This window comes from Giraffa tippelskirchi, chromosome X, assembly GCF_054371585.1.
Source record: "Giraffa tippelskirchi isolate mGirTip1 chromosome X, T2T-mGirTip1v1.2.pri, whole genome shotgun sequence".
Classification (NCBI taxonomy): domain Eukaryota; kingdom Metazoa; phylum Chordata; class Mammalia; order Artiodactyla; family Giraffidae; genus Giraffa; species Giraffa tippelskirchi.
In genome coordinates, this window is record NC_137289.1 from 1,731,236 (window position 1) to 1,754,714 (window position 23,479).

A 23,479-nucleotide genomic window follows, 5' to 3' on the forward strand; every position below is an offset into this window, starting at 1 on the left:
GTGTCCAGAGACCCTTGTCCCATCACTCTCCCAGCAGCCTGCCCCGCCCAGAGATTCTAGATCCCACCCTTCTGGGCCCTTCCATTCTAGGCCCCTTCTTGGGTATTTGGCCTTCTGGTTTGGAGATGAGAGGTGTAGACGGAGACAACTCATTGAGCACCCACGCTCTGAATCTGCTGGACCTTCAGGTTCTGGGTGGCTCAACTCCCCTGACACCCTGGTCTCCCAAGTTCCCTCTTGTGACCCTCACCCACCCACAGAGCTCATCACCCCAAGCCAAGCTTCTCAGACTAAGACCTCACCAGCTCCACTGGCCACCTCCTCCTGCCTTGTGGGCTCCCCGTCCTCCCCTCCGCTGGCAGTCCTGTTCTCTGGGGATCTCCTGGGTTCTCTGCCTTCACCACCTCAACCAACTTGATTTCAAGGTTGGAAGTAATGCTCTGTGGGTGTGTCACCTGCAGGCTTGGCCTCAGGCAGACCCCTCTCCCCTCCCACCCAAGCCTGCTTCCTGCTTCAGGGCCTCATGGCCTGATAGTCAAGGGCAGTGGCCCATGGTTGACCCTTGGCCTGGCCACTTACAAGCCATGTGACTTGGTGCAAGTTCCCTAACCTTGCCTGCCCCGGTTTCCCCACCTGTGAACCAGGGGAAATAACTGCAACCCCCTCCGGGGTCATTGGAAGGACTGAATGAATTCACATACATCTATCACTGAGACAAGCCCTTGTTCACTGGAGGACAACAGTAGGGGTAAGACCATGTGGTTCAAGGTCAGCTGAAACCTCACTTCCTCTGTGAAGCTCTCCATGATGCACTTGTTGCTGTTGTTCAGTCACTCGGTCGTGTCTGACTCTTTGCGACCCCATGGACTGTAGCACGCCAGGCTTCCCTGTCCTTTACCAACTCCTGGAGCTTGCTCAAACTCATGTCCATTGAGTCGGTGATGCCATCCAACCATCTCATACTCTGTTGTCCCCTTCTCCTCCTGCCTTCAATCTTTCCAGCAGCAGGGTCTTTTCCAGGGAGTCAGGTCTTTGCATCAGGTGGCCAAAGTATTGGAGCTTCAGCTTCAGCATCAGTCCTTCCAATGAATATTCAGGGTTGATTTCCTTTAGGATGGACTGGTTTGATCTCCTTGCTGTCCAGGGAATTCTCAAGAGTCTTTTCCAGCAACACAGTTCGAAAGCACCAATTCTTCGGTGCTCAGCCTTCCAAGGTCCAACTGGCTCAGACGGTAAAGAATCCACCTGAATGCAGGAGACCTAGGTTCAATCCCTGGGTCAGGAAGATCCCCTGGAGGAAGGCATGGCAACCCACTCCAGTATTCTTGCCTGGAGAATCCCTGTGGACAGAGGAGCCTGGCGGGCTATAGTCCATGGGGTCGCAAAGAGTTGGGCATGACTGAGCAACTAAGCCACAGCCACCCTCACATCTGTACATGACTACTGGAAAAGTCATAACTTTGACTATATGCACGTTTGTTGGCAAAGTGATGCCTCTGCTTTTTAATATGCTGTCTAGGTTTCTCACAACTTTTCTTCCAAGGAGCAAGTGTCTTTTAATTTCATCGCTGCAGTCACCGGCTGCAGTCACCATCTGCAGTCACTTTGGAGACCCCCCAAAAAAAAGTCTGTCACTGCTTCCATTGTTTCCCCATCTATTTGTCATGAAGTGATGGGACCAGATGCCATGATCTTTAGTTTTTTGAATGTAGAGTTTTAGGCCAGCTTTTTCACTCTTCTCTTTCAGTCTCATCAAGCAGCTCTTTAGTCCCTCTCCATTTTCTTCCGTAAGGGTGGTGTCATCTGCATATCTGAGGTTATTGATATTTCTCCCGGCAATCTTGATTCCAGCTTGTGCTTCATCCAGCCCAGGGTTTCGCATGATGCTTTCTGCATATACATTAAATAAGCAGGGTGACAATATACGGCCTTGACGTACTCCTTTCCCAATTTGGAACCAGTGCATTGTTCCATGTCCAGTTCTAACTGTTGCTTCTTGACCTGCATACAGATTTCTCAGGAGTCAGGTAAGGTGGTCTGGTATTGCCATCTCTTGAAGAATTTTCCACAGTTTGTTGTGATTCACACAGTCAAAGGCTTTCATGTAGTCAATGCAGCAGAAGTAGATGTTTCTCTGGAATTCCCTTGCTCTCTCGGTGATCCAGCGAAAGTTGGCGATTTGATCTCTGGTTCCTCTGCTTTTTCTAAACCCGGTTTGTACATCTAGAGGATCTGTGCACCCCTAGACTTGAGTCCCCCTCCTTGGTGACCCACAGTGCCATCCACAGATGAGCTGGGGTCTCATCTGCTGGTAGGTAGTTATGCCCCTTAGATCCGGGAGTGTCTTGGGGCAGACGGCAGTGGGCTTTGTCTCTGAACAGTACCAGTGCCAGGGTCGCGTCTGGCACTCAGTAGGCACTTCATGGCAAGCTATGGACTGCGTGCCTGCCAGTCCCGCCGTGGGAGGGCACCATCTCCTCTGGGCAGGTGAGCAGCCGGCCCCTTCACCATGCCTACCAAAGCCAGCAGAGGGCAGCAATGCCCTGCCCTGAGCCGTCGGGCAAAGGGGCGGGCACGGAGGGGCTGGACTGCCCAGGCCAGGCCACCGGGTTGGGTGCGATTGCATTGTGGGGAGGGAGGCCAGGACTCATTCCTGGCACTGCCAGCTGCTCTTCGGCCCCGGCCAGGAGCCCCACCCAGGTAGGTAGGAGCTGGGGCTGGCCAGGCACAGGGTTCAGGGGCCTCCAGGTCAGGGGTGGGGTAGTGGGGGGCACAGATCTCCCCACCCTAGCCAGGGGGTGGCCCCAGAGCTGGGTGGTAAGACTCCCATTGCGGCCCCAAATGAGAGAGCTGGTGCCTCTGGCCACGGGGCAGGGCACGGGGGGTAGGAAAGCAGCCTACCACGCTGCCCACCCCCACAGCCACCCAACCGGCCCAGGCAGGTGGCTGCCAGCCTTGCTACTGCCACCAGGCCCTGGAGCTTGCTGTGATTGCACACCGTGGGCGAGAGGGGTCCTTGACCAGTTCCCGCCCCACAGCCACGGCCTGAGTGCTGTCAGCTCAGCATACAGACGGGGCCATGTGAGCCTGGCACGGGAAGCCAGCCGCCTGATGGTAGTCTCGTCCCCACTTGAGGCTGAAGGCTGGGTGCCCATCTGCTCCTGTGTGTCCTCTTGGCCGCGGCCCCCTCCACTGGCACCAGACTGTACCTGGCATGACTTTGCCAGTCCCTGGGGGTGGGGAGTTGGGGGCGTAGGGGGAGGTCTCCCAGTAGGGGGGTGCTGCCTTGGCCAGCCTCTCCCCTGCCTCCGGCCCGGACAAAGGCAGGCATTGAGGGCCAAGGCTTGCCTCCAGCCAGGCGCCAAGGCTGTGGAGGGTGAGGCTGCCCATGCAGGGGCTGACCCTCGGGGGGAGGGAGGGGCGCTCCATGACCTCCTCCAGGCCCTTCACAGGGACCCCTGGGGGCACACGGGGAGGAGCCTGTTGGCTGGCACCGGGTGGGCATGGGGGAACTAGCTGTGTGTGTCTCATTTGTTTCTGGCCGAAGGCAACTCTACCCCCTTTGTCCCCAGATTCCCAGGGGGCTGTCTCCCTGCGGGTGGGAAGTGACAGGGAGCCCCCGGGTCAGGGCAGCCTGGATGTGGGACTAGAAACACCAGAGAGTGGGTCCCTGGCCTGGGCCTCTGGACAGAAGGGATATTGTTGGGGCGGAGACAAAGCTGCCAGCTGTGGGGGAGCCCGCCTGCCAGGCCCCGGCCCCCTCCTCCAGCGGGGTGAATGTGAATGGGGCCTAGCCTCGACTGTCTCCCTCCCACTCAGGACAATGCCCCCTACAGCCGTCCTGTGCCCATCACCACTGCCCTGGGGCAGCTGAACCCAGGACGTGTGTGCCACGCCGCCCAAGAGATGCCTCTGCCGCTGCTGTCCACCAGGGTAAGTGCCCAAGTCCTGGGTCCCCAGGACCCCCATCCATCCTGAGCACAGAGGAACCTGGAGCCCAGGGGTCCCCTGCCCTGCACCTCCAGCTGCAGGCCCTCTAGCCTTGGACCCGCCCCAGACACTGCCGCCGATACTGGGCTCCAGAGGAAATGGCCCAGTCCCTGAGGCAGGCCTGACCTTCCTGTCTGTGCCCCCGAGATAAGGGCGCAGGGGCCTTCCTCAGGGGCTCTCCCGTCAGCTTGCACGCCCACGGGGTCTGGAGCTGCTGGCTGTGGAATGCCTGCGGGTGCCCTCCTGGGAGGCACCCGCCCGCACCCCCAGCTGTGTGGGACTCTCGGTCAACAATTCAGGACCTGCCTTCTGCCCCATCTCTGGGGGTCTGCTCCCGGGCTCAGGAGGACGGAGGCTCGAGAGGTCATGGGCCCAGGGGCTCGTGATGTGTGTCCCTCACCTTGTCACCTGGGCACCGTGCAAGGCTGCTAATTGCCCCTGGCTGGGAGGTGAGCTGGAAGGTGCAACAGGGACCCCACTCGGAGCCTTCTGCTTCGGGATCAACCTTGGGCCCCTACTGGGCTGGGTCAGGGTGGGGGATTGCGGGGGGCTCCCTCCGGTCTGGGCCCCAAAATGGCTGCAGGTCGGGGGGTGGGGATGCCTGACTCCTCGCTTGAACTTCCTTTCAAGCACTCCTCTCACTCCACCCGGGCCCACTCTTTCTGCCTGTCTTCTCTCTGCCCTGTCTTTTTTTTTTAAGTTTTTATTTAATTATTTGGCTGCACTGGGTCTTAGTTGTGGCATGTGGGATCAAGTTCCCTGACCAGGCATCAAACCCAGGGCCCCTGCATTGGGAGCGTGGAGTCTTAGCCACCAGACCACCATGGAAGTCCCTGCCCTGTCTTTTCTCATACCCTATCCCCATCAACACTCTCCATGCCAGACCCTGGTGGACCCCTGACTGCCGGAGCCATGAGGCAAAGGACTGGCCTCCCCCCATCCCTGCACCCTGGGTGGTCTCTCGGTCCCTTGCACCTCACCTGCCTCGGCACTGAGCACCCCCAGCTCAGTCTGGGCCGCCCCCCTCCATCCTCCAAGCCCTCTGTTCTCTGCCTTGGCCCTGGCCACTGGCCCTTGCTGTCTGCAGGGCCTTTCAGGGGTCTCTCCTCTCTCGGTGACTCAGTCCTTCTGCGGATGTTCTCGTGGCCTTGTAGGATCTGCATATAAAGTGGAAGATGAAGAAAGTTCTTCCCTTGCACATTCATGGGCACCCCACCGTCATCCCCTGGGGACTCTCCATCCCTCTCTTGGTCCCCCAGTCGCTTGGACTTTTTCTCTCTCCTCTCCCTTTGCTTCCATCTGCCCCAGCTTTCTTCTCTCTCTCCGCCCTTCTCTCCCTCCCTTTCTGTCTGTCCCTCCTGCTCCCCAGCCCTCGGTTCCCACGGCCACCCTGACTTGCACCCTCCTGCCCGGCCTCCCCCAGGGCCCTGAGATGGCACCCCGGCGTCTGCTGGGTGCCCGCCTGCTGCTTGTGCTGCCGCTGCTGTGCCCGCCACCTGCCCCAACAGGGGCGCACCGCTTCTCGGCACCCAACACCACCCTCCACCGCTTGGCGCTGGCACCGGGCCGGGGGGCGCTCTATGTGGGTGCGGTGAATCGCCTCTTCCAACTCAGCCCCGAGTTACGGCTGGAGTCAGTGGCCATCACGGGTCCCGTCCTCGACAGCCCTGACTGTGTGCCCTTCCGGGACCCGGCCGAGTGCCCGCAGGCCCAGCTCACGGACAACGCCAACCAGCTGCTGCTGGTCAGCGGGCGGGCCCGGGAGCTGGTGGCCTGCGGGCAGGTGCGGCAGGGTGTGTGCGAGAAGCGCCAGCTGGAGGATGTGGCAGAACTCCTCTACCGGGCCGAGGACCCGGGCGACGGGCAGTTCGTGGCCGCCAACACCCTAGGGGTGCCCACGGTGGGCCTGGTGGTGCCTGGACCCGACCGGGACCTCCTGCTGGTGGCCCGGGGCCTGGCGGGCAAGCTGTCGGCGGGGGTGCCACCCCTGACGGTGCGCCAGCTGGCCGGGCCACAACCCTTCTCCAGCGAGGGCCTGGGCCGCCTGGTAGTGGGTGACCTCTCCGACTACAACAACAGCTATGTGGCAGCCCTCGCAGACGCCCAGTCGGCCTACTTTGTCTTTCGGCGCCGTGGGGACCGGGCACAGGCCGAGTATCGCTCGTACGTGGCCCGTGTCTGCCTGAGGGATGCCAACCTCTACTCCTACGTGGAGGTGCCCCTCAGCTGCCGGGGCCACGGCCTCGTCCAGGCCGCCACCCTCGCCCCGGGCGCATTACTGGGGGCCTTTGCTGCCGGTCCGAGGCGGGCGCGGGCGGCCCTGTGTGCCTTTCCCCTGGCCGAGCTGGACGCCAGCATGGAGCGGGCCCGGCGCCTCTGCTACACGGCGGGTGGCCGGGGCCCCAGCGGCACCGAGGAAGCCACCGTGGAATATGGCGTCACATCGCGTTGTGTCACCCTGCCGCCCGTGAGTGACTGGGCCCAGGCCTCACCCCCGCCTTGTCCCCTGAGATTCTGCATGCTGGCAGCTGGCAACCTTATCTTACTCCAGCCTGCCTCCCTGGCCCTAGCCCTCTGTGGACCTGAAGCATCTCCCAGCCCAGAGCCGCGGCTATCACAAGTCGTCCTGGCCAAGGGTAAAGTGAAGTCCTCAGGACTCTTTGCAACCCCATGGACTGTAGCCCCCCAGGCTCCTCCGTCCATGGGATTTTCCAGACAAGAGCACTGGAGTGGGTTGCCATTTCCTTCTCCAGGGAATCTTCCCGACCTAGGGATCAAACCCAGGTCTCCTGCATTGTAGGCAGACGCTTTCACTGTCTGAGCCACCAGGGACTGTCTGAGCCATCCAGCCACTGTCTGGCCAAGGGTGGCTGGATGCTTTCCCCATCACCAGTGACCTCTGCTTTAGAGGATGACATGGAGGGCCAGCTTAGGCTAAGTCTCCTGGCTCTTTGTCTCTCCCTCTTAGGTGCGACCTTGGGCATGTCCTACCAGCTGCCTTGCCCTCCTCCACAGACTGCAGACCTGGGCCCAGGGAAGGCACCTCTGGCCTCCCTCTTCTGGGCACTAATTCCTCCCCTCTTCGTCCTCACCTCTGCAGGACTCCCCGGAGTCATACCCCTGTGGTGATGAACACACGCCCAGCCCCATCGCAGGCCGCCAGCCCGTGGAGGCAGGGCCTCTGCTGCAGCTCGAACACTCCATCAGTGCTGTCGCAGCCCTCCAGGCAGATGGACACACGATCGCCTTCCTGGGAGATGTCCAGGGCCAGCTTCACAAGGTAAGGGCCTGAGGAAGGCGAGGCGGCCCTCAGCCAGACCCCCGGTTCCCAGCCTCTATGCTGCCAGGCTGGGCCTGGCCTCAGTGGCCCAATCGGATGCCCTCCTGCCCTGGGATGGCTCACAGAAGCATCCGTCTCCTTCTACCTCTGAATGTGTAGCTTAGGGATGTCCCACAGCTGGTAACAGGGGACTCTTGCCTCTTGGTGGTCTGCGTGTCTCCCTTAGCTGGGTAAAGCTCAATTGAGGAGGCTACTTGGGCACACTGGATGCCTGGGGGCCTGCCCCACCCTCCATGGCCTGGCCCAGCTGCCCTATCTGGGGGAGGAATGGGAGCCAGCTCTATGGGCCAGGAGGTTCCCCTGGAACCCCGGACATGACAGCATATGCCCCAAATGGTAGGCCTGTGGCCATTTTGAGAGCAGGCCTTGTCCCCCACCTTCCCAGGTCTTTCTCAATGGCACCCAAGGCCAGGTGTACCACTCACAGCAAGTGGGGACGCCGGGCTCGGCCATCAGTCCCGACCTGCTTGTGGACAGCAGCGGCAGCCACCTCTACGTGCTGACATCCCAGCAGGTGAGGGCTGTCCCTAGGGCCCAGGCACACGAGGCCCAAGGCCCTGCACCCACCGCCTCTGCCCTCTGCCGCCCGTCCAGGTGGCTCGGGTCCCTGTGGCAGCCTGCCCACAGCTCCCGGACTGCAGCAGCTGCCTCCAGGCCCAGGACCCTCTGTGTGGCTGGTGCGTCCTGCAGGGCAGGTAAGTCGGGGCGCTGCACCTGCAGTGCTTCTAGGTGGGCCGGGAGGTCAGTCCACTTCCCCCAGCCTGGTTGGTGTCCCCTTGCCAACACTGCCCCAGGCTGGACAGGGCCTCTGTTGGCCTCTCTCGGGTGCCCCCTGGCCCACTCCAGCTCCCCTCCACCCGGCAGCCCCAGGAATCAATCCCTGATGGTGCCCCTCACTCAGGTCCATGTGCTCATCTCCACTGCAGCAGCAGCCCTCGACTCACGGTCAAGGCCAAAGGCTGTGTGTCAGCCCCCAGGCCCTGTGGGGTCAGCCCCTTCCTGTCTGAGTGGAGTCCCTTTCCCCGCCCCCCCGCTTGCTGCGCTCCACCTGGACCGTATTATGCCCCTCACTGCCCATCACCCAGGGAGCCCGAGTCCCACGCAGGGACCCATTGGGCCCCTGCCCTGCAGGTGTACCCGCAAGAGCCAATGCAGGCGGGCAACCCAGCCCAACCAGTGGCTGTGGACGTACGAGGATGGCCTCTGTCTGCACATCCAGAGCGTGCTACCGGCCTACCACCCCCGCCAGGAGCAGGGCCAAGTGAGCCCCATTTTCCTTCTCTCCTTCTGCCTCTGTCCACACCCTCCCTGCCTGGACCCCTCTGCCTCAGCCCCGTGGCCCCCTCCAAAGGACCCCATCTGCTGGGTTTCCTCACACGTGTCCCAGGTCACCTTGTCAGTACCCCGGCTGCCCACCCTGGCCATGGATGAATACTTCCATTGTGCCTTTGGCAACTATGACAGCTTGGCTCACGTGGAAGGGCCCCAGGTGGCCTGCGTCACCCCTCCCCAGGACCAGCTGCCACTGAACCCTCCAGGCACAGGTGAGGGGCCCCAGGGGCGAGGGGCGAGGGCAGGAACTGGAAGGGGCAGGAGCCACCTGACCTGCCCTGCTGCTGCCATCCCCCTCCCAGACCACGTCACCTTGCCCCTGGCCCTGATGTTTGAGGACGTGCCTGTGGCTGCCACCAACTTCTCCTTCTATGACTGTGGCGCAGTCGCAGCCCTGGAGGCGGCTGCCCCGTGAGTGCCCGGCCTGACTGCAGGGTAGGGGTGGGGATCCCAGATAGTGCCTCGTCTCAGAAGCCCCCTGCCCTCCCAGGTGCCGTGCTTGTGTGGGCAGCCTCTGGCACTGCCACTGGTGCCCCCAGAGCAGCCACTGTGTGTATGGAGAACACTGTCCAGAGGGCGAGAGGACCATCTACAGCGCCCAAGAGGTGGGTGGATCCACCCCCACCCCACACCCCCTAAGCGCTTGTCTTCCGAAGCACTAAGCAATCTCCTCCCCCCAGGCGGACATCCAGGTGCGTGGCCCAGGGGCTTGTCCTCAGGTCAAGGGCCTGGTGGGCCCCCTCTTGGTGCCGGTGGGCTGGGAGAGCCGTTTGGCCCTCCGCGTGCAGAACCTTCAGCATTTCCAGGTGAGCATTCAGGCAGGTGGGGGCCGGGGGCAGCTGATGGCTTTCAGGCTGCTGACGGCATACACCCTCCAGGGCTTGCCTGCCTCCTACCACTGCTGGCTAGAGCTGCCCGGACAACTGCAGAGGCTGCCAGCGTCCCTGGAGGAGGTGGCTGGGGACTCAGGCCTCATTCACTGCCAGGCCCAGCAGGTGGGCAGATGCCCGATCCCCCCAGTCTCACTTGCCACTGGACACCTCCTGCCGCCTGGGCTTGTCCCGGGCCCTCAGGGGCTCGCTCACCCCCTTTAGCCCCCTGTCACTCACGAGGCCTGCTCTGGGCAGGCCACGGCTGGGAGATGTGTCCTGCAGTGGGGGTGGGGGGTATTCATACTGGGAGGAGCTTCTCGGAGGAGGCGGGCGGGGGTCCTGGAAGGTTCTGAGTTGCGTTGGGCCTGACCCTCCCTTCCACCCCCAGTTCCAGCCCTCCATGGTCCAGCGGGAGCTCCCGGTGCCCATCTACGTCACCCGGGGCGAGGGCCAGAGGCTGGACAATGCCCGCACTTTTCATGGTCAGTTTGGGGGCGGTGGGGCGGGCAGGGCAGGGCGTGTGGCTGGCGGGGTCACCTCACCATGCCGCCTGACCACCCCCTCCCAGTGACCCTGTACGACTGTGCCGTGGGCCACCCTGACTGCAGCCACTGCCAGGCGGCCAACAGGAGTCTGGGCTGCCTGTGGTGCAGCCACAGCCAGCCTGCCTGTCGCTATGGGCCGCTGTGCCCACCTGGAGCCGTGGAGCCGCTTTGTCCCACACCCAGGATCGAGACTGTGAGCCCTTGAACCTGCACCCACCGTCCCCCCAATGGCATAGCTGCTTGCCTCCTCCCCTCAACCTCTAGCCCTCACTTTCTTGGCACTAGCAGCCCTGCCCACCCCTCCTCGGTGGGTGTGGGTTGAGGGCCTTCCCTCACCATCCTTCCCGGTTGCAGGTTGAGCCCCTGACTGGCCCCCCTGAGGGCGGATTGGTCCTCACCATCCAGGGCTCCAACCTGGGCCGGGACTTCGCCGACGTGCAGGATGCCGTGAGCGTGGCTGGCCAGCCCTGCAGGCCTGAGCCGTCTCTCTACCGCATCTCAACCCGGTAAAGCATCCTGGCAGCCAGGGGCAGAGGGATGCCCTCCCGGGGAGGCGTGCATAGACTGGCCACCCAGAGAGAAGGGAGGCTTGGAGCCAAGACATGTGGGCCTGGGGTCAGATGCACCAAAGGAAGATAAGCCAGAGGGAGGGGGGCTGGGCCCTGGGCAGCAGCTGGCAAATACCCTGTGGCTCCCGCCGGGCAAGGACCCCTGAGCAGCCTTGGGCTTTCCATTGCCAGGATCGTGTGTGTCACATCGCCTGCCCCCAACAGCACCGTGGGGCCGATCCAAGTGGCCATCAAGGGGCGGCCCCCAGGCATCTCAACCCAGTACTTCACCTACCAGGTCAGTGCTTGCCCAGGGTGTGTGCCCACACCGGGGGATCATAGCAAGAATGGGCAGGAGGCTAGTGACATCTGGGTGAGCACTTCCAACTTGACCTGAGGGGAACAAGAAGAGTTGCCTCGTGTCCAAGACAGAAGCCATGTGATCTGAGGGGTCATTCTGGCCACTGAGTGTGGGGTGGGCTGGGGGCCAAGATGGGAGAGTGAGGAGGGCACAGGGATGTGGGAGAGCAGAGATGCCTCCAGGCGCCAGCCTGAGCCCTCCTGTCCTGCCCGGGGCCAGGAAGCCCAGGGAGGGAGCAATGTGGGGCAGGGCAGATTCGCGTGGCACAGACAGCACCCCCGAGGAGGTGGTGAGGAGGTCCCCGAGGAGGTGACGGCATCTTAGGGCATAGAGCTGGGGCTGAGGACAATGCGATACAGGGAGGGGACCAGAGCACCCCCTGGTGGGGCATGGCAGCAGGGCACAGGGCTTTAGGGACTGGAGCCAAGGTGAGGAAATGCCAGGCCAGATGGCTATGCCTGCTCTAGCTTGCCCTGTCTCCCAGGACCCTGTCCTGCTGAGCCTGAGTCCCCAGCGGGGCCCCCAGGCAGGGGGAACCCAGCTCACCATCCATGGACAGCACCTCCAGACAGGAGGCAACATCAGCGCCTTTGTGGGCAGCCAGCCCTGCCCTATGTAAGTGGCTCCTGCTTCCAGCTGGTTGCTGCCAGCTGGGGGTGCTCCCGATGGGCCCGAGTCCCCTGGTGTACAGTGGTGGTGGTGGGGTCTCTGCCCTTGGTAGGGGAGGAAAAGTGGGTCTCTGGTGGGCTGGCCAGGCCGAGGCTCGAACCCAAGGTGCCAGACCGCTCCCCACCTTACAGCCGGGAGCCAGTGTGTCCTGAGGCCATCGTGTGCCACACCATGCCCCAGGCTAGCCCAGGAGACGCGGTGGTCCGAGTGGTCTTCGGCCAGGCCCAGCGCTCACTGCTCGCCAGCCCCTTCCACTACACTGCTGACCCCCAGCTTGTGGCAGCCGAGCCCAGTGTCAGCTTCCGGGGGTGAGGACCTGGTGCACTCGGGACAACCCGTGCACCCTGCCAGCAGGGTGGGGTGGCAGGATGGGGCCAGGCCGCCCTGGCCACGCTGAGTCCCATCCTGGCACAGGGGCGGGCGGCTGATCCGAGTCAGGGGCACGGGCCTGGACGTGGTACAGCAGCCCCTGCTGTCCGTGTGGCTGGAGACCTTGGAGGGGGCAGCTGTGAAGCTGCAGTCCCAGGACCTGACCCCAAGGAGCAGCTGCGGGGCTCCAGCTGTGGCCCCCCGGGCTTGTGTCCAGCTGGAGCGGGGCTGGCTGCAGGTGAGCCTGCAGTGGCAGGCAAGGCTGTGCCCAGCAAGGGGTCGGGGCAGGCCAGGAGCCCCCAGCTCACCCCACGGGGTCTCGGTCTTCCCCCTCCCAGTGCTCCAGCGTGTGCTCCATCAACTCATCCACCCTCCTCCTCTGCCGGAGCCCTGCGGTGCCTGACGCGGCGAGACCCCGGCGGGTCTTCTTCAGCCTGGACAACATGCGTGTGGACTTTGCCAACGCCAGTGGGGGCCAAGACTTCCTGTACCAGCCCAACCCTCGACTGGCCCCCCTCCATCGCGAGGGAGGGCCCACCCGCCCCTACCGTCTCAAGCCAGGCCAGGTCCTGGATGTGGAGGTCAGGGTTTCGGCCAGCAGTACTGGGGGGCGGGGGGCACCCGCGGACACAGGCTGGGCAACTCTGCTCAGGCCCACAGTCGGTCTCCCAGGGCGAGGGCCTCAACCTGGCCATCAGCAAGGAGGAAGTCCGCGTGCACATCGGTGACGGCGAGTGCCTGGTGAAGACGTTGACACTCACCCACCTGTACTGCGAGCCGCCCCTGCGGGTCCCACAGCCCAGCAACGGCTCAGGCAACCTGCTGCAGTTCGTGGTGAGGCTGGGACCCCAGGCGCAGGCGTGGGTGGCCGAAGCCATCAGAGCCGGCGCTCAGGAGTCCTGTGCCCCCCACCACCCCCAGGTGCAAATGGGCAATGTGCGCCTGGCACTGGGCCCGGTCCAGTACGAGGTGGAACCCATGCTGTCTGCCTTCCCTGTGGAGGCCCAGGTGGGCCTGGGCGTGGGTGCAGCCCTGCTGATTGCTGCTGTGCTCCTCCTGACCCTCATGTACAGGTAAGGATCACACACGCCAGTGTCCAGTCCAGTCCCCTCTTCACTTCTGGCAAGGGTGCCCCACAGCCGGCCATCTGGGCTCGGGGGTCTTGGCCCAGGTAGGCTGACTTGCGTGGCTGACACCCGGCCCCCTGGCGGCAGGCACAAGAGCAAGCAAGCCCTGCGGGACTACCAGAAGGTTCTGGTGCAGCTGGAGAACCTGGAGATCGGTGTGGGTGACCAGTGCCGCAAGGAGTTCACAGGTGGGGCCGGGGGGGAAGCTGGCAGGGGGAGCGGGACGCAGGCAGAGCCGCTCCTGAGCTCAGACCCCAGTGGCTCCTGGCCTGCAGACCTGATGACGGAGATGACTGACCTCAGCAGCGACCTGGAGGCCAGCGGGATCCCCTTTGTGGACTACCGAACCTATGCCGAGCGGGTCCTCTTCCCTGGGCGTGGCGGTGGCACCCTGCAGCCGGCCGTCGAGGGGTCAGGCGAAGAGGGCCGCCGCGCGCCCATGCACCAGGGCCTCATGCAGCTCTCCAACCTGCTCAACAGCAAGCTCTTCCTCCTGACAGTGAGGGCCACGCAGGCAGGCTAGGCGGGGGGCGCCTGGGGCGAGAAGGGAGGCTGGGTGGTTGGCAGGCATGGGCCACATGGTGGGAGGCCGCATAGGCTGCTAGGCTGCCCAGAGTGAGCACCTATGCCCCCGACCCCTGCTCCCACTTAGCTCATCCACACCCTGGAAGGGCAACCCAGCTTCTCGCAGCGGGACCGCTGCCATGTGGCCTCACTGCTGTCCCTGGCACTGCATGGCAAGCTTGAGTACCTGACGGAGATCATGAGGACGCTGCTCGGTGACCTGGCCTCCCATTACGTGCACAAGAACCCCAAGCTCATGCTGCGAAGGTTGGCCCTGGACGGCTCTGTGCTGGGTGGGCCCGGGGAGCCCCTGGTGGCCAGCTGGGTCCCGAGCCACTGGTAGGGCAAGTCAGCCCTGCCTGCCCTCCGCCACTGGCCTTGGGTGAGGGACGAGACGGCCCTGCAGCAGCCCCTCTGACCTGGGGCTCACTCCACGCAGGACAGAGACCATGGCGGAGAAGCTGCTCACCAACTGGGTGTCCATCTGCCTATACGCCTTCCTGAGGGTGAGGGCCCCTCTCCCCTCGCCCCATGCCAGGGCTGCTGCTTCGGTGGGGAGGGCTCCCTGACCTGTGGCCCAATCCCTCCCAGGGGGCCTCGGGCGCAAAGGCAGGGTGTCAGTAAGGGACAGGTGGCGAGCCTTTGCCCTGGCCACGTGTGAAGCCGAGCCCGCTGGCATGGGCCGCCCTCTGCCCTGGATCCATGCAGCCTGCTGCCCCTGTGAGCTCACGCATCCAGCCGATCCCCGGGTTGATGCTTGCAGGAGGTGGCTGGTGAACCAATGTACATGCTCCTCCGGGCCATCCAGTACCAGGTGGACAAGGGCCCCGTGGACGCGGTGACAGGGAAGGCAAAACGGACCCTGAACGACAGCCGCCTGCTGCGGGAGGATGTGGAATTCCGGGCCCTGACGCTGATGGTGCTGGCCAGCCCGGGGCCAGGCGGGCCATCGGGGAGCAACGTGGCGCTGCACATCCCCACCCGGGTGCTCGACACGGACACGATCACTCAGGTCAAGGAGAAGGTGTTGGATCAGATCTACAAGGGCACCCCGTTCTCCCAGAGGCCCTCGGCGCACGCCCTGGATCTCGGTGAGGGCCCACCCCGGGCTCTCCTCACTCCTGGCAGCTCGGCTCTGCCTACCCAGCAGGAATGGGCTGTGGGCTCACTGGCTTCCCCGGGTCCCCCCTCCTGCACCCCCAGAGTGGCGCTCAGGCCTGGCGGGTCACCTCACCCTGTCAGATGAGGACGTGACGTCAGTGACTGAGAACCGCTGGAAGAGACTCAACACCCTGCAGCACTACAAGGTGCCCGGCAGGTGGGGTCCAGGGGGGCAGGCCCCCCGCCTTAAGCTTGGCCAGGGAAGGAGCCCAGCCTTTGCCCCCCTCCCCGCCAGGTCCCGGACGGAGCCACGGTGAGGCTTATCCCCCAGCTGCACAATGGAGGAGGCGTCATCTCCCAGAGCCTGGCCCCCAGCTGCCCGTTGGGGGAGAGTGAGTGTGGTCCCGCCGGGCCCACAGGCCCCCAGGAGCTCGAGGCCATACTGTCGGCCATGCCTGGGTCTCCCAAAAACTCATCAGCGGGGAAGCCAAGACTCCCTCCTGGGCCCAGGCCCGCGGGTGGACGAGGGTGGCAGCGTGTCGCTGTTGGGGAGCTTCCGGGCATGAGCTGGAGTTCGCCAGCCGGTGGCATGGGTGCAGGGGGGCCAAAGACTGAGGCCCAGCTTCTGCACCCTCAGACACCCCCATGCTGGAGGACAGCGAGGAGGGTGGGGTCCGTCTGTGGCACCTGGTGAAAGCCCCCGAGGAGCCAGAGGCGGCCAAGGCACGGCGGAGCAGCCTGAGGGACCGGGACCGGGAACGGGCGCGGGCCAAGGCCATCCCGGAGATCTACCTCACCCGCCTGCTGTCCATGAAGGTGGGGCCCCTGGGGAGGTTCAGCAAGGGCACCTGGACAGACCTGGGGAGACACTGTGGGATGATGGGGCTGGCCACAGCTCGGAGGGCCCCCCACCCTGACCCCCCCAAAACTGCCCCGTCCCCTGCCTTCTAGGGCACGCTGCAGAAGTTTGTGGATGACGCCTTCCAAGCCATCCTCAGTGTGAACCGGCCCGTGCCCATCGCCGTCAAGTACCTGTTTGACTTCCTGGATGAGCTGGCCGAGAAGCACAGCATTGAGGACCCGGAGACCTTGCACATCTGGAAGACGAACAGGTGCGTCGCCTGCCGGCCTGGCCCCAGGCAGGTGAGTCCCAGAGAGACCAGAACACAGGAGCCCAGGCCTGGGGGCCGTGACCCCGGGTGGCCAGTCGCCCCCGCCCCCCTGCCCCCCAGTGTGGCCAGCTCCCCAGGCAGCTCAGGACCGCCAGGGTCCAGGTGGAGGAGCTGAGCTGGACCAGCCGGGCCTCACACCACGGCCGGCCTGTGTCTCCAGCCTGCTGCTGCGGTTCTGGGTGAACACCTTGAAGAACCCACAGCTCATCTTTGACGTGCGGGTGTCAGACAATGTGGACGCAGTCCTCGCCGTCATCGCCCAGACCTTCATGGACTCCTGCACAGTCTCAGAGCATAAAGTGGGCCGGGTGAGGGCCGAGGAGGGCAGGCTGGTGGGGGGTAGCCACAGGGGCTCTGCGCTGAGCCCTGGGTGGGGCTGGCCCCCCGCGGGGCATGGGGCCGGGAGGGGGCATCTCCCCGCTCACGCCCACCCTGCCCAGAGCAGGATTCCCCGGTGAACAAACTGCTCTACGCCCGGGAGATCCCTCGCTACAAGCAGATGGTAGAGAGGTAGGTGTTGGGCATCATGGACAAGGGACCTCCCGGGCTGCCTGCCCCTAACTCTGTGCCCTTCTGCAGATACTACTCTGATATCCGCCAGAGCCCTCCAGCGAGCTACCAGGAGATGAACTCGGCTCTAACGGAGCTCTCGGGGGTGAGGACACAGGGGAAGGGGGAGGCTGGGGGCTCACGGTCCAGGCTGGGGCCTCACTCACCATGTGCTGCCCCCAGAACTACACCTCGGCTCCCCACTGCCTGCAAGCTCTGCAAGAACTCTACACCCACATCCACAGGTACTACGACCAGGTGAGACCTGGGGGCATTCCAGGGAGAGGGGCATGCCTCCGGAGCCCAGAGGGAGGCCCCAGGAGTCTCCCTTGGGGGCGGGAGGGTCCAGGTCCGCTGTAGGCAGAGGACTGGAAGGGCCCGGGGCTGGGGAAGGGGCTCAGCTTCTTCATGGAGGAAGATTCCCCAGGAAGGTCTGGCTCCCAGCCTGCTACTGAGATGGAGGCAGGTCAGAGGCCGGGGCCTCAGGTGGGGCGGCCTCCTCTGCCCTGGCAGATCATTGGTGCCCTGGAGGAGGACCCTGTGGGCCAGAAGATGCAACTAGCCTGCCGCCTGCAGCAGATCGCTGCGCTGGTGGAAAACAAAGTGACTGATCTGTGAGTCGGGCAGCAGTAAGACCCGCCATCTCCACACCTTCCCACACTCAACCCAGGATGGAGCTCGTGACCCAGGCGTGGTCTGCACAGAGTGGGAGGGCCTCCGCCTCTCCCTCCTTGTTGAGCCACTGGGAGGCTTCTTTCTAATTTATAGCAATCCTTCTCCCTCTCCCACTGTATTCATATGCTTGCTGGAGGATAACATCTGGAAATAAAATGCAAACATGTCTTTTTAGAAAATGCCTGGTCCCCAGCCCCATCTTCCCCATGAGTCTCCTGGGTGCCCTGGCCCAGCCCCCAGCCCGCAGCTAGAACTTTTGCCACATGCTAAAAAGAGGACCCCAAAGCCTTGCTCTCCTCCCTCACGTGACCCTTGCAGGAAAGGTGCCCCTGCCCTCCCGCCACCATCTATGCCCACCCCACCTTCCCAACTATTTCCTGGTGCAGGGATGTAGAACCAAGTGTTTCCCATCTTGGGATTACCAGTTACTACAAGCTCCCTCTGCTCCGTTCTGACTCCATTTCCTCCCAGGAGCAATCAGAGTGTTCTCTCTAAAGAGCCAAAGTGCCCATCACGCTCTGCAGAAACCCCACACCTGTGCCCGCATGCTCTGGGGGGCTCCTTGATCGCCTAAGCCCCCCACCCCGCCTTGCCTTCCACACCCACAGCCGGTCTTCAGCCAAGACCAGCCACAGAGGTCCCCAGGGTGTCCTGTTCCCTCTCTAGAGGTTCCCCTGCCTACCCCGTTTCAGAGGACCAGATTCTTCAAAACCTGGTCCCTTGGCTACCGCCCCAAGGTCACAGGCTTTGGAAAGGGCTGTGTGACCCGGACCACTAGAGCCATGGGCTCCTTTTCTTCCCACTTGAGGATTCCCTGAGGGCAGGGCCAGGGTGGACACCTCCCTGTGCATCCCACGTGGATATATGCACTTGTTGGAGCCAGGGAGCAAGGCAGAGATGGACCTAGGGAGCCTCTGGTGGGAAGACTTCACGCCCCTGACCTGCGCCTGGCCAGGGTCCCTCAGGGATGCTGCGTGGAGGGATGAGAACACTGGGCTGCCGCATCTTGGGGCTCCAGGACCCATGGGAAAAGTTGGAACCCAACTGAGAATGGCCAGGGAGTGAGGTACCCACAAGAGTGACTGGGGTCACCTATGGGCAGGCTCGCACAAGCCAGAAGCCAGAGCATGTTCACAGTTTTGGCCTCTGCCTGAGGGCATATGAGAGGGGGCACCGTGCCCACAGGGACCTCAGTGGGCTCTGGAGCCCCGGGACTCCAGTTTGAGGACCAGCTCACCACCACATGGCCACTCCACAGCGCCCTCTGCCAGTCCTGGGGTGCAGGAGCTTAGCCTGGGGTCCAGGTCACCACATCCCGGCATGGTGGCCCTAGGGTGCCAGGGAGCTCCCCGGGGAGGCAGTGGCACACCGTGTCCCCACGGCGTCGCCCTCGGCCAGCCCTGGGATGGGGGCGGGGGGCTCGTCCTGGGGGGTCGGGCCCTCGAGGGCCGCCATCACCGCGCCGCCCCCTCCCCGCTGCATACCTTGCCCACAGCTGAGCAGCTGGGAGGCTATTTATAAAGGAGGGTGAGGTCAGCGGCTGAGGCTATAAATGCGCGGGCTGCGGCCGGGCCCTAGAGGAGCGGCCGCCCGGGGCGCCGGAGCTGTGGGCAGCGCGGCCGGAATGAGCGCCAGTGTGAGCGGCGGCGGCGGCGGCGACGACAGCGACAGCAGCAGCAGGTAAGGCCGGGCCGGGCTGCCTGGGGCCCCTGGCGGCCCGCGCGCTCACTGCCTGCCCCCCCCCGCCCCCGCAGCTCGCAGGCCTCCTGCGGGCCCGAGTCCTCTGGCTCCGAACAGGCCCCCACCGCCCCCACGCCACAGATGCTGCAGGGGCTGCTGGGCTCCGATGACGAGGAGCAGGAAGACCCCAAGGACTACTGCAAGGGTGAGGCCCCAGGGAGGAGGAGGAGGGGGCCCAGAGCCCGCCCACGTGGGCCAGCGGGGCCCTGCAGGGCCACGCCGTGCCGCGGCAGGGGCAAGGCGCCACCCCCAGCGGCCTCTGTGGGCTCCCTTCCCCAGGCGGCTACTACCCTGTGAAAATCGGGGACCTGTTCAATGGGCGGTACCACGTGGTGCGCAAGCTGGGCTGGGGCCACTTCTCCACCGTCTGGCTCTGTTGGGACATCCAGTGAGTGTCTCCCCCCGCCCACTCACCCCCCCTGCCCCGGGGCTCCATGCCAGCTGGGATCCTGCCCCTTGGCACGCCTGCGGCTATGGCGAGGGCCCCGTGGGTCTGCCTGGTGCCGGTGGCCGACGCAGGTCTTGGTGTTGTAGGCGCAAGCGTTTCGTGGCTCTCAAAGTGGTGAAGAGTGCGGGGCATTACACGGAGACAGCTGTAGATGAGATCAAGCTCCTGAAATGTGTGAGGCGCCTCCCCTACCCGCTCCCAGCTCCCAGGGAGCCACCTGGGGCCTGGCAATGTGGGTGTGAGGCCTGCTGGGCTCCGCAGGCTAGGGCGGGGCGCCCGCAGGGGCAGGCTCCAGCTGGCTCCGCCAAGGGGGAGGACCCGGAGGGCGGGCCTGAGGCTTTTCTTTCATTGAGACCCAAGCACAGGTGGGCCGGGGGGGGGCTGCCGGCCCCAGGGGAGCGGCCAGCGAGGGGCAGATTGAAGCCATCTGTGGCCCCTCGGCTTTTACTGCAGGTCCGAGACAGTGACCCCAGTGACCCCAAAAGAGAAACCATTGTCCAGCTCATTGATGACTTCAGGATCTCAGGGGTTAACGGAGTCCGTATCCTTTGCAGGCTGAGCAAACAAGTGTGGCATCTCAGCAGGAGCTAGCTGGCTGGTGCCTTCCGGCTCCAGGGGCCTCAGTTTGCTGATCTGCGTGATGGGCTGTTTATCCCTTTCAGTGACACTAGTCTGTGAAATACCCCCACAACTTCGGAGATTTGTGTCTGGGCGTGGGAGGTGGAGTGGATAACCAGGTTGGCATTGGCAATTCATGGCTAGGTTATCCCCAAGTGGAAGGCACCATCTCTGTGTGCCTTCCCTTTTGGGAGGGATGTCAATAGGCTCTTGGGCAGACCTGGGCACAGGACTGGGGCTGTTCTGAGAAACCTCTGTCTACTCCTCCAGTGCCCTGTCCCTAGGAAGACCACAGAAAGTACGGTGCCAACTGGCACACCAGAGAGTGACAGGGATACTAGAGCGCCACTGGGATGGTGGTGATACAGGACCTCCCAGACCCAGCTCTGTGCTGCCTGAGCCTCGGGGCTCCCCGACCCCAGCTGAGGGTGGGCAGGACCTGGGCCCCAGCTGCAAGCCCTTCACTCCTGGCCCCAGATGTGTGCATGGTGTTGGAAGTCCTCGGCCATCAGCTGCTCAAGTGGATCATCAAGTCTAATTACCAGGGCCTGCCCGTGCCTTGTGTGAAGAGCATCGTGAGGCAGGTGAGCTCTTCCTGAGTCCGGCAGGAAGAGCCCTGTGGCAGGCAGCTGGGGCAGGGCATGTAGACTTCAGGACTGGCTCTCTCCAGGTGCTGCACGGCCTGGATTACCTCCACACCAAGTGCAAGATCATCCACACCGACATCAAGCCCGAGAACATCCTGCTGTGCGTGGGGGATGCCTACATCCGGCGCCTGGCCGCTGAGGCCACAGAGTGGCAACAATCAGGGGCACCGCCCCCATCCCGCTCCACAGGTACCCAGAGCTTGCACGGGGCCGGGGCGGGGCCTGTGGGCCTCAGCCCTGGCCTGAGTCTAGGTTCCTTTCTCTTCCTCCCCGCTCTGCCTGCCCCACCGCAGTCAGCACCGCCCCCCAGGAGGTCTTGGTAAGTTGGGCCGCCTCTTTTCCTAGGCCTCATTTTCCCATCTGCTCAGAGCTCACTTCTCAGCCTCTCCGGTTCCCCCTTCTCCCTAACTCTGCCCGCTGCCCAACACTCCTGCAGGGTCATTTCCAAAAGGCCGGGTGGCCTGGATGAGGGCGATACAGAGGGGGCTAAAGCCCCAAACGGCCCTGGGTGGCCACTGGGGCTCACCACCACCTCCGTGGAAGGACAGTGTGTTTATGGCTGGCCTCAGGGGAGGCTGGCACCCAGCTAGAGGCTTCTTGGTTCCTCCTCGGCCTCCAGCTCTGGAGAGTGGAGGGCAGGAGGGGACCCAGGAGGTGGGCAAGGCGGCAGGACCATGTCCTGGTGGCCATGGAGTCCTGGGACCTGCAAACCCTGTCCCCTGAGGGGGCCCTGCTGGCCCCGTGGACAGGCTCGGGCTGCTCCGCGGCTGGCTGCCAGGCACCCCTGGGCTGACCCCAGCTCTCTCGGCAGATGGGGAAGCTGTCGAAAAACAAGCGGAAGAAGATGCGGCGCAAGTGGAAACAGCAGAAGCGGCTGCTGGAGGAGCGGCTGCGTGACCTGCAGAAGCTGGAGGCCATGGAGGCCGCGGCCCAGGCTGAGGGTGAGGACGGGAGTGGGCCCCCCGGCAGCGGCCACGGGGCCGACTGTCCACTCAGCATCTCGGCCTGTCTCCCCAGACTCCGGCTCCAGACTCGAGGCGGGCAGCGGCTCCACGTCCTCTTCCGGTTGCCACCCGGGCGGTGTGGGGGCTGACCCCTCGCCGGCCTCTTCATCCCCGGCCCCCGGGGGCAACCGCAGCCTCAGCCCAGGCTCCCAGACCTCAGGCTTCTCAGGCTCCCTCTTCTCCCCTGCCTCATGCTCCATCCTCTCAGGCTCATCCAACCAGCGGGAGGCCGGTGGCCTCCTCTCCCCCAGCAGTAAGTGGGACTAGGCCAGCAGGCAGTGGGCAGGGCCGGGTCGGTGCCCGACCAGCTCAGCCACTCTCCCTTCTCTTGCTTCCCCAGCACCGTTTGGTGCCTCCAACCTCCTGGTGAACCCCCTAGAGCCCCAAAACGCAGACAAGATCAAGATCAAGATCGCAGACCTGGGCAACGCCTGCTGGGTGGTATGAGCAGGCACCCTGCTATGAACGAGGCTGGTCCCTGGGGCTCGACCAGACCCCCATGCCTGCCTCAGGCTGCAGTTCCAGGGCTGCGCCCAAAGCAGCACCTCTCCCACCCAGTTGGCAGGACTGGGCCCAAGGGCGGGGGTGGATGGCATGGCGCAGGGGCCAGCCTGTCTCCGGTCACCTGGCCAGGCCCTCTTAGGACAAGGGGGCCCTTGAGGCTCAGAGCAAGCCCCACGATGCTCCTGGGGTACATGGGCCCACAGGAGGTGGGAGATGCATGGGGGGCCACTAAGGGCAGGCCAGCCCTGGCCCCAGCCCCTCCCCCGGGCTCCCCTTGCCTCCAGCACAAGCACTTCACCGAGGACATCCAGACGCGGCAGTATCGGGCTGTGGAGGTGCTGATTGGCGCCGAGTACGGGCCCCCGGCCGACATCTGGAGCACGGCGTGCATGGTATGTCTGCCCACAGCTGTCCCCCGCCTGGGCGGACTCACCGGGACCAGCCGCCTTACCCTCTGCCCTTCCCAGGCCTTTGAGCTGGCCACTGGCGACTACCTGTTCGAACCGCACTCAGGAGAAGACTACAGTCGTGATGAGGGTAGGAGGTGGTGAACCCTGGGGTCCGGCCTCAGGACCTCCTGGCCGCCTGGCCGACCTCCCGGCTCCCTTTCTGTCTGCAGACCACATCGCCCACATCGTGGAGCTGCTAGGAGACATCCCCCCAGACTTTGCCCTCTCAGGCCGCTATTCACGGGAGTTCTTCAACCGGAGAGGTGGGGCCACCTGTATGGAGGGGCAGGGTGGGAACTTGGGGGCCAGTGAGGGGTCTGAGATGACAGGCCTCCCAGGTGGAGGCTGACCTGTGGCGTGCCGGCCTGCCCCCAGGGGAGCTGCGGCACATCCACAACCTCAAGCACTGGGGCCTGTACGAGGTGCTCATGGAGAAGTACGAGTGGCCCCTGGAGCAGGCCATGCAGTTCAGCGCCTTCCTGCTGCCCATGATGGAATACATCCCTGAGAAGCGGGCCAGCGCAGCTGACTGCCTGCAGCACCCTTGGCTCAATCCCTAGGCCCCACAGGCACTTTGGGCAGCTTGGGGCAGGCCCAGCTCCCTCCCAACCCCCCAGCCCCCAGTGCCTTCAGGGAAAGCAAGACAGTTCCTGCCCACCCTGCTGAGTGGGAGCATTCTCATACCCACCTGGGTGGGGCGGGCCAGGGCAGACGGATGTGCTGGGGCCAGGCCCCGGCCTTTCAGAATGTGTTCTGCCCTCCAACCTTCGCAGAGGGGCCCTCTAAATGGAAGTGTGCTGTTTCTTTTCTTAATAAAGTGTGACCTGAAACACCTACATCCATAGTGACAAAAGC

The 23,479-nt window shown here is 64.0% G+C and overlaps 2 protein-coding genes across 3 annotated transcripts; both read left to right on the forward strand.

Moving 5' to 3' along the window:
- The first annotated feature begins 2,538 nt into the window (after positions 1–2,538).
- Positions 2,539–17,393, forward strand: PLXNB3 (plexin B3). The gene is made up of 36 exons (XM_081566058.1): positions 2,539–2,700; positions 3,820–3,933; positions 5,360–6,457; positions 7,091–7,270; positions 7,716–7,844; positions 7,925–8,025; positions 8,462–8,591; positions 8,718–8,874; positions 8,965–9,073; positions 9,153–9,267; positions 9,343–9,468; positions 9,541–9,657; positions 9,923–10,016; positions 10,103–10,272; positions 10,434–10,585; positions 10,820–10,925; positions 11,473–11,603; positions 11,789–11,965; positions 12,072–12,264; positions 12,365–12,607; positions 12,699–12,860; positions 12,948–13,099; positions 13,241–13,341; positions 13,429–13,652; positions 13,806–13,984; positions 14,157–14,223; positions 14,481–14,808; positions 14,921–15,024; positions 15,114–15,210; positions 15,456–15,634; positions 15,770–15,930; positions 16,151–16,298; positions 16,436–16,500; positions 16,570–16,645; positions 16,723–16,797; positions 17,053–17,393. The coding sequence occupies exons 1-36, from the start codon at positions 2,539–2,541 to the stop codon at positions 17,155–17,157; spliced, it is 6,027 nt and encodes a 2,008-aa protein (XP_081422184.1). The 3' UTR covers positions 17,158–17,393.
- Positions 17,394–18,631: 1,238 nt separating this feature from the next.
- Positions 18,632–23,460, forward strand: SRPK3 (SRSF protein kinase 3). Of its 2 annotated transcripts, XM_081564538.1 has the most exons (15): positions 18,632–18,894; positions 18,969–19,099; positions 19,234–19,342; positions 19,489–19,576; positions 19,856–19,943; positions 20,498–20,604; positions 20,691–20,856; positions 20,961–20,986; positions 21,479–21,608; positions 21,685–21,924; positions 22,012–22,112; positions 22,460–22,567; positions 22,643–22,712; positions 22,795–22,887; positions 23,000–23,460. In XM_081564538.1, the coding sequence occupies exons 1-15, from the start codon at positions 18,767–18,769 to the stop codon at positions 23,182–23,184; spliced, it is 1,770 nt and encodes a 589-aa protein (XP_081420664.1). In that variant the 5' UTR covers positions 18,632–18,766; the 3' UTR covers positions 23,185–23,460. The 2 variants fall into 2 exon arrangements, with proteins under 2 accessions (XP_081420664.1, XP_081420665.1); XM_081564539.1 differs by lacking the exon at positions 20,961–20,986 and having other exon boundaries at positions 18,791–18,894; positions 20,691–20,891.
- Positions 23,461–23,479: the final 19 nt, after the last annotated feature.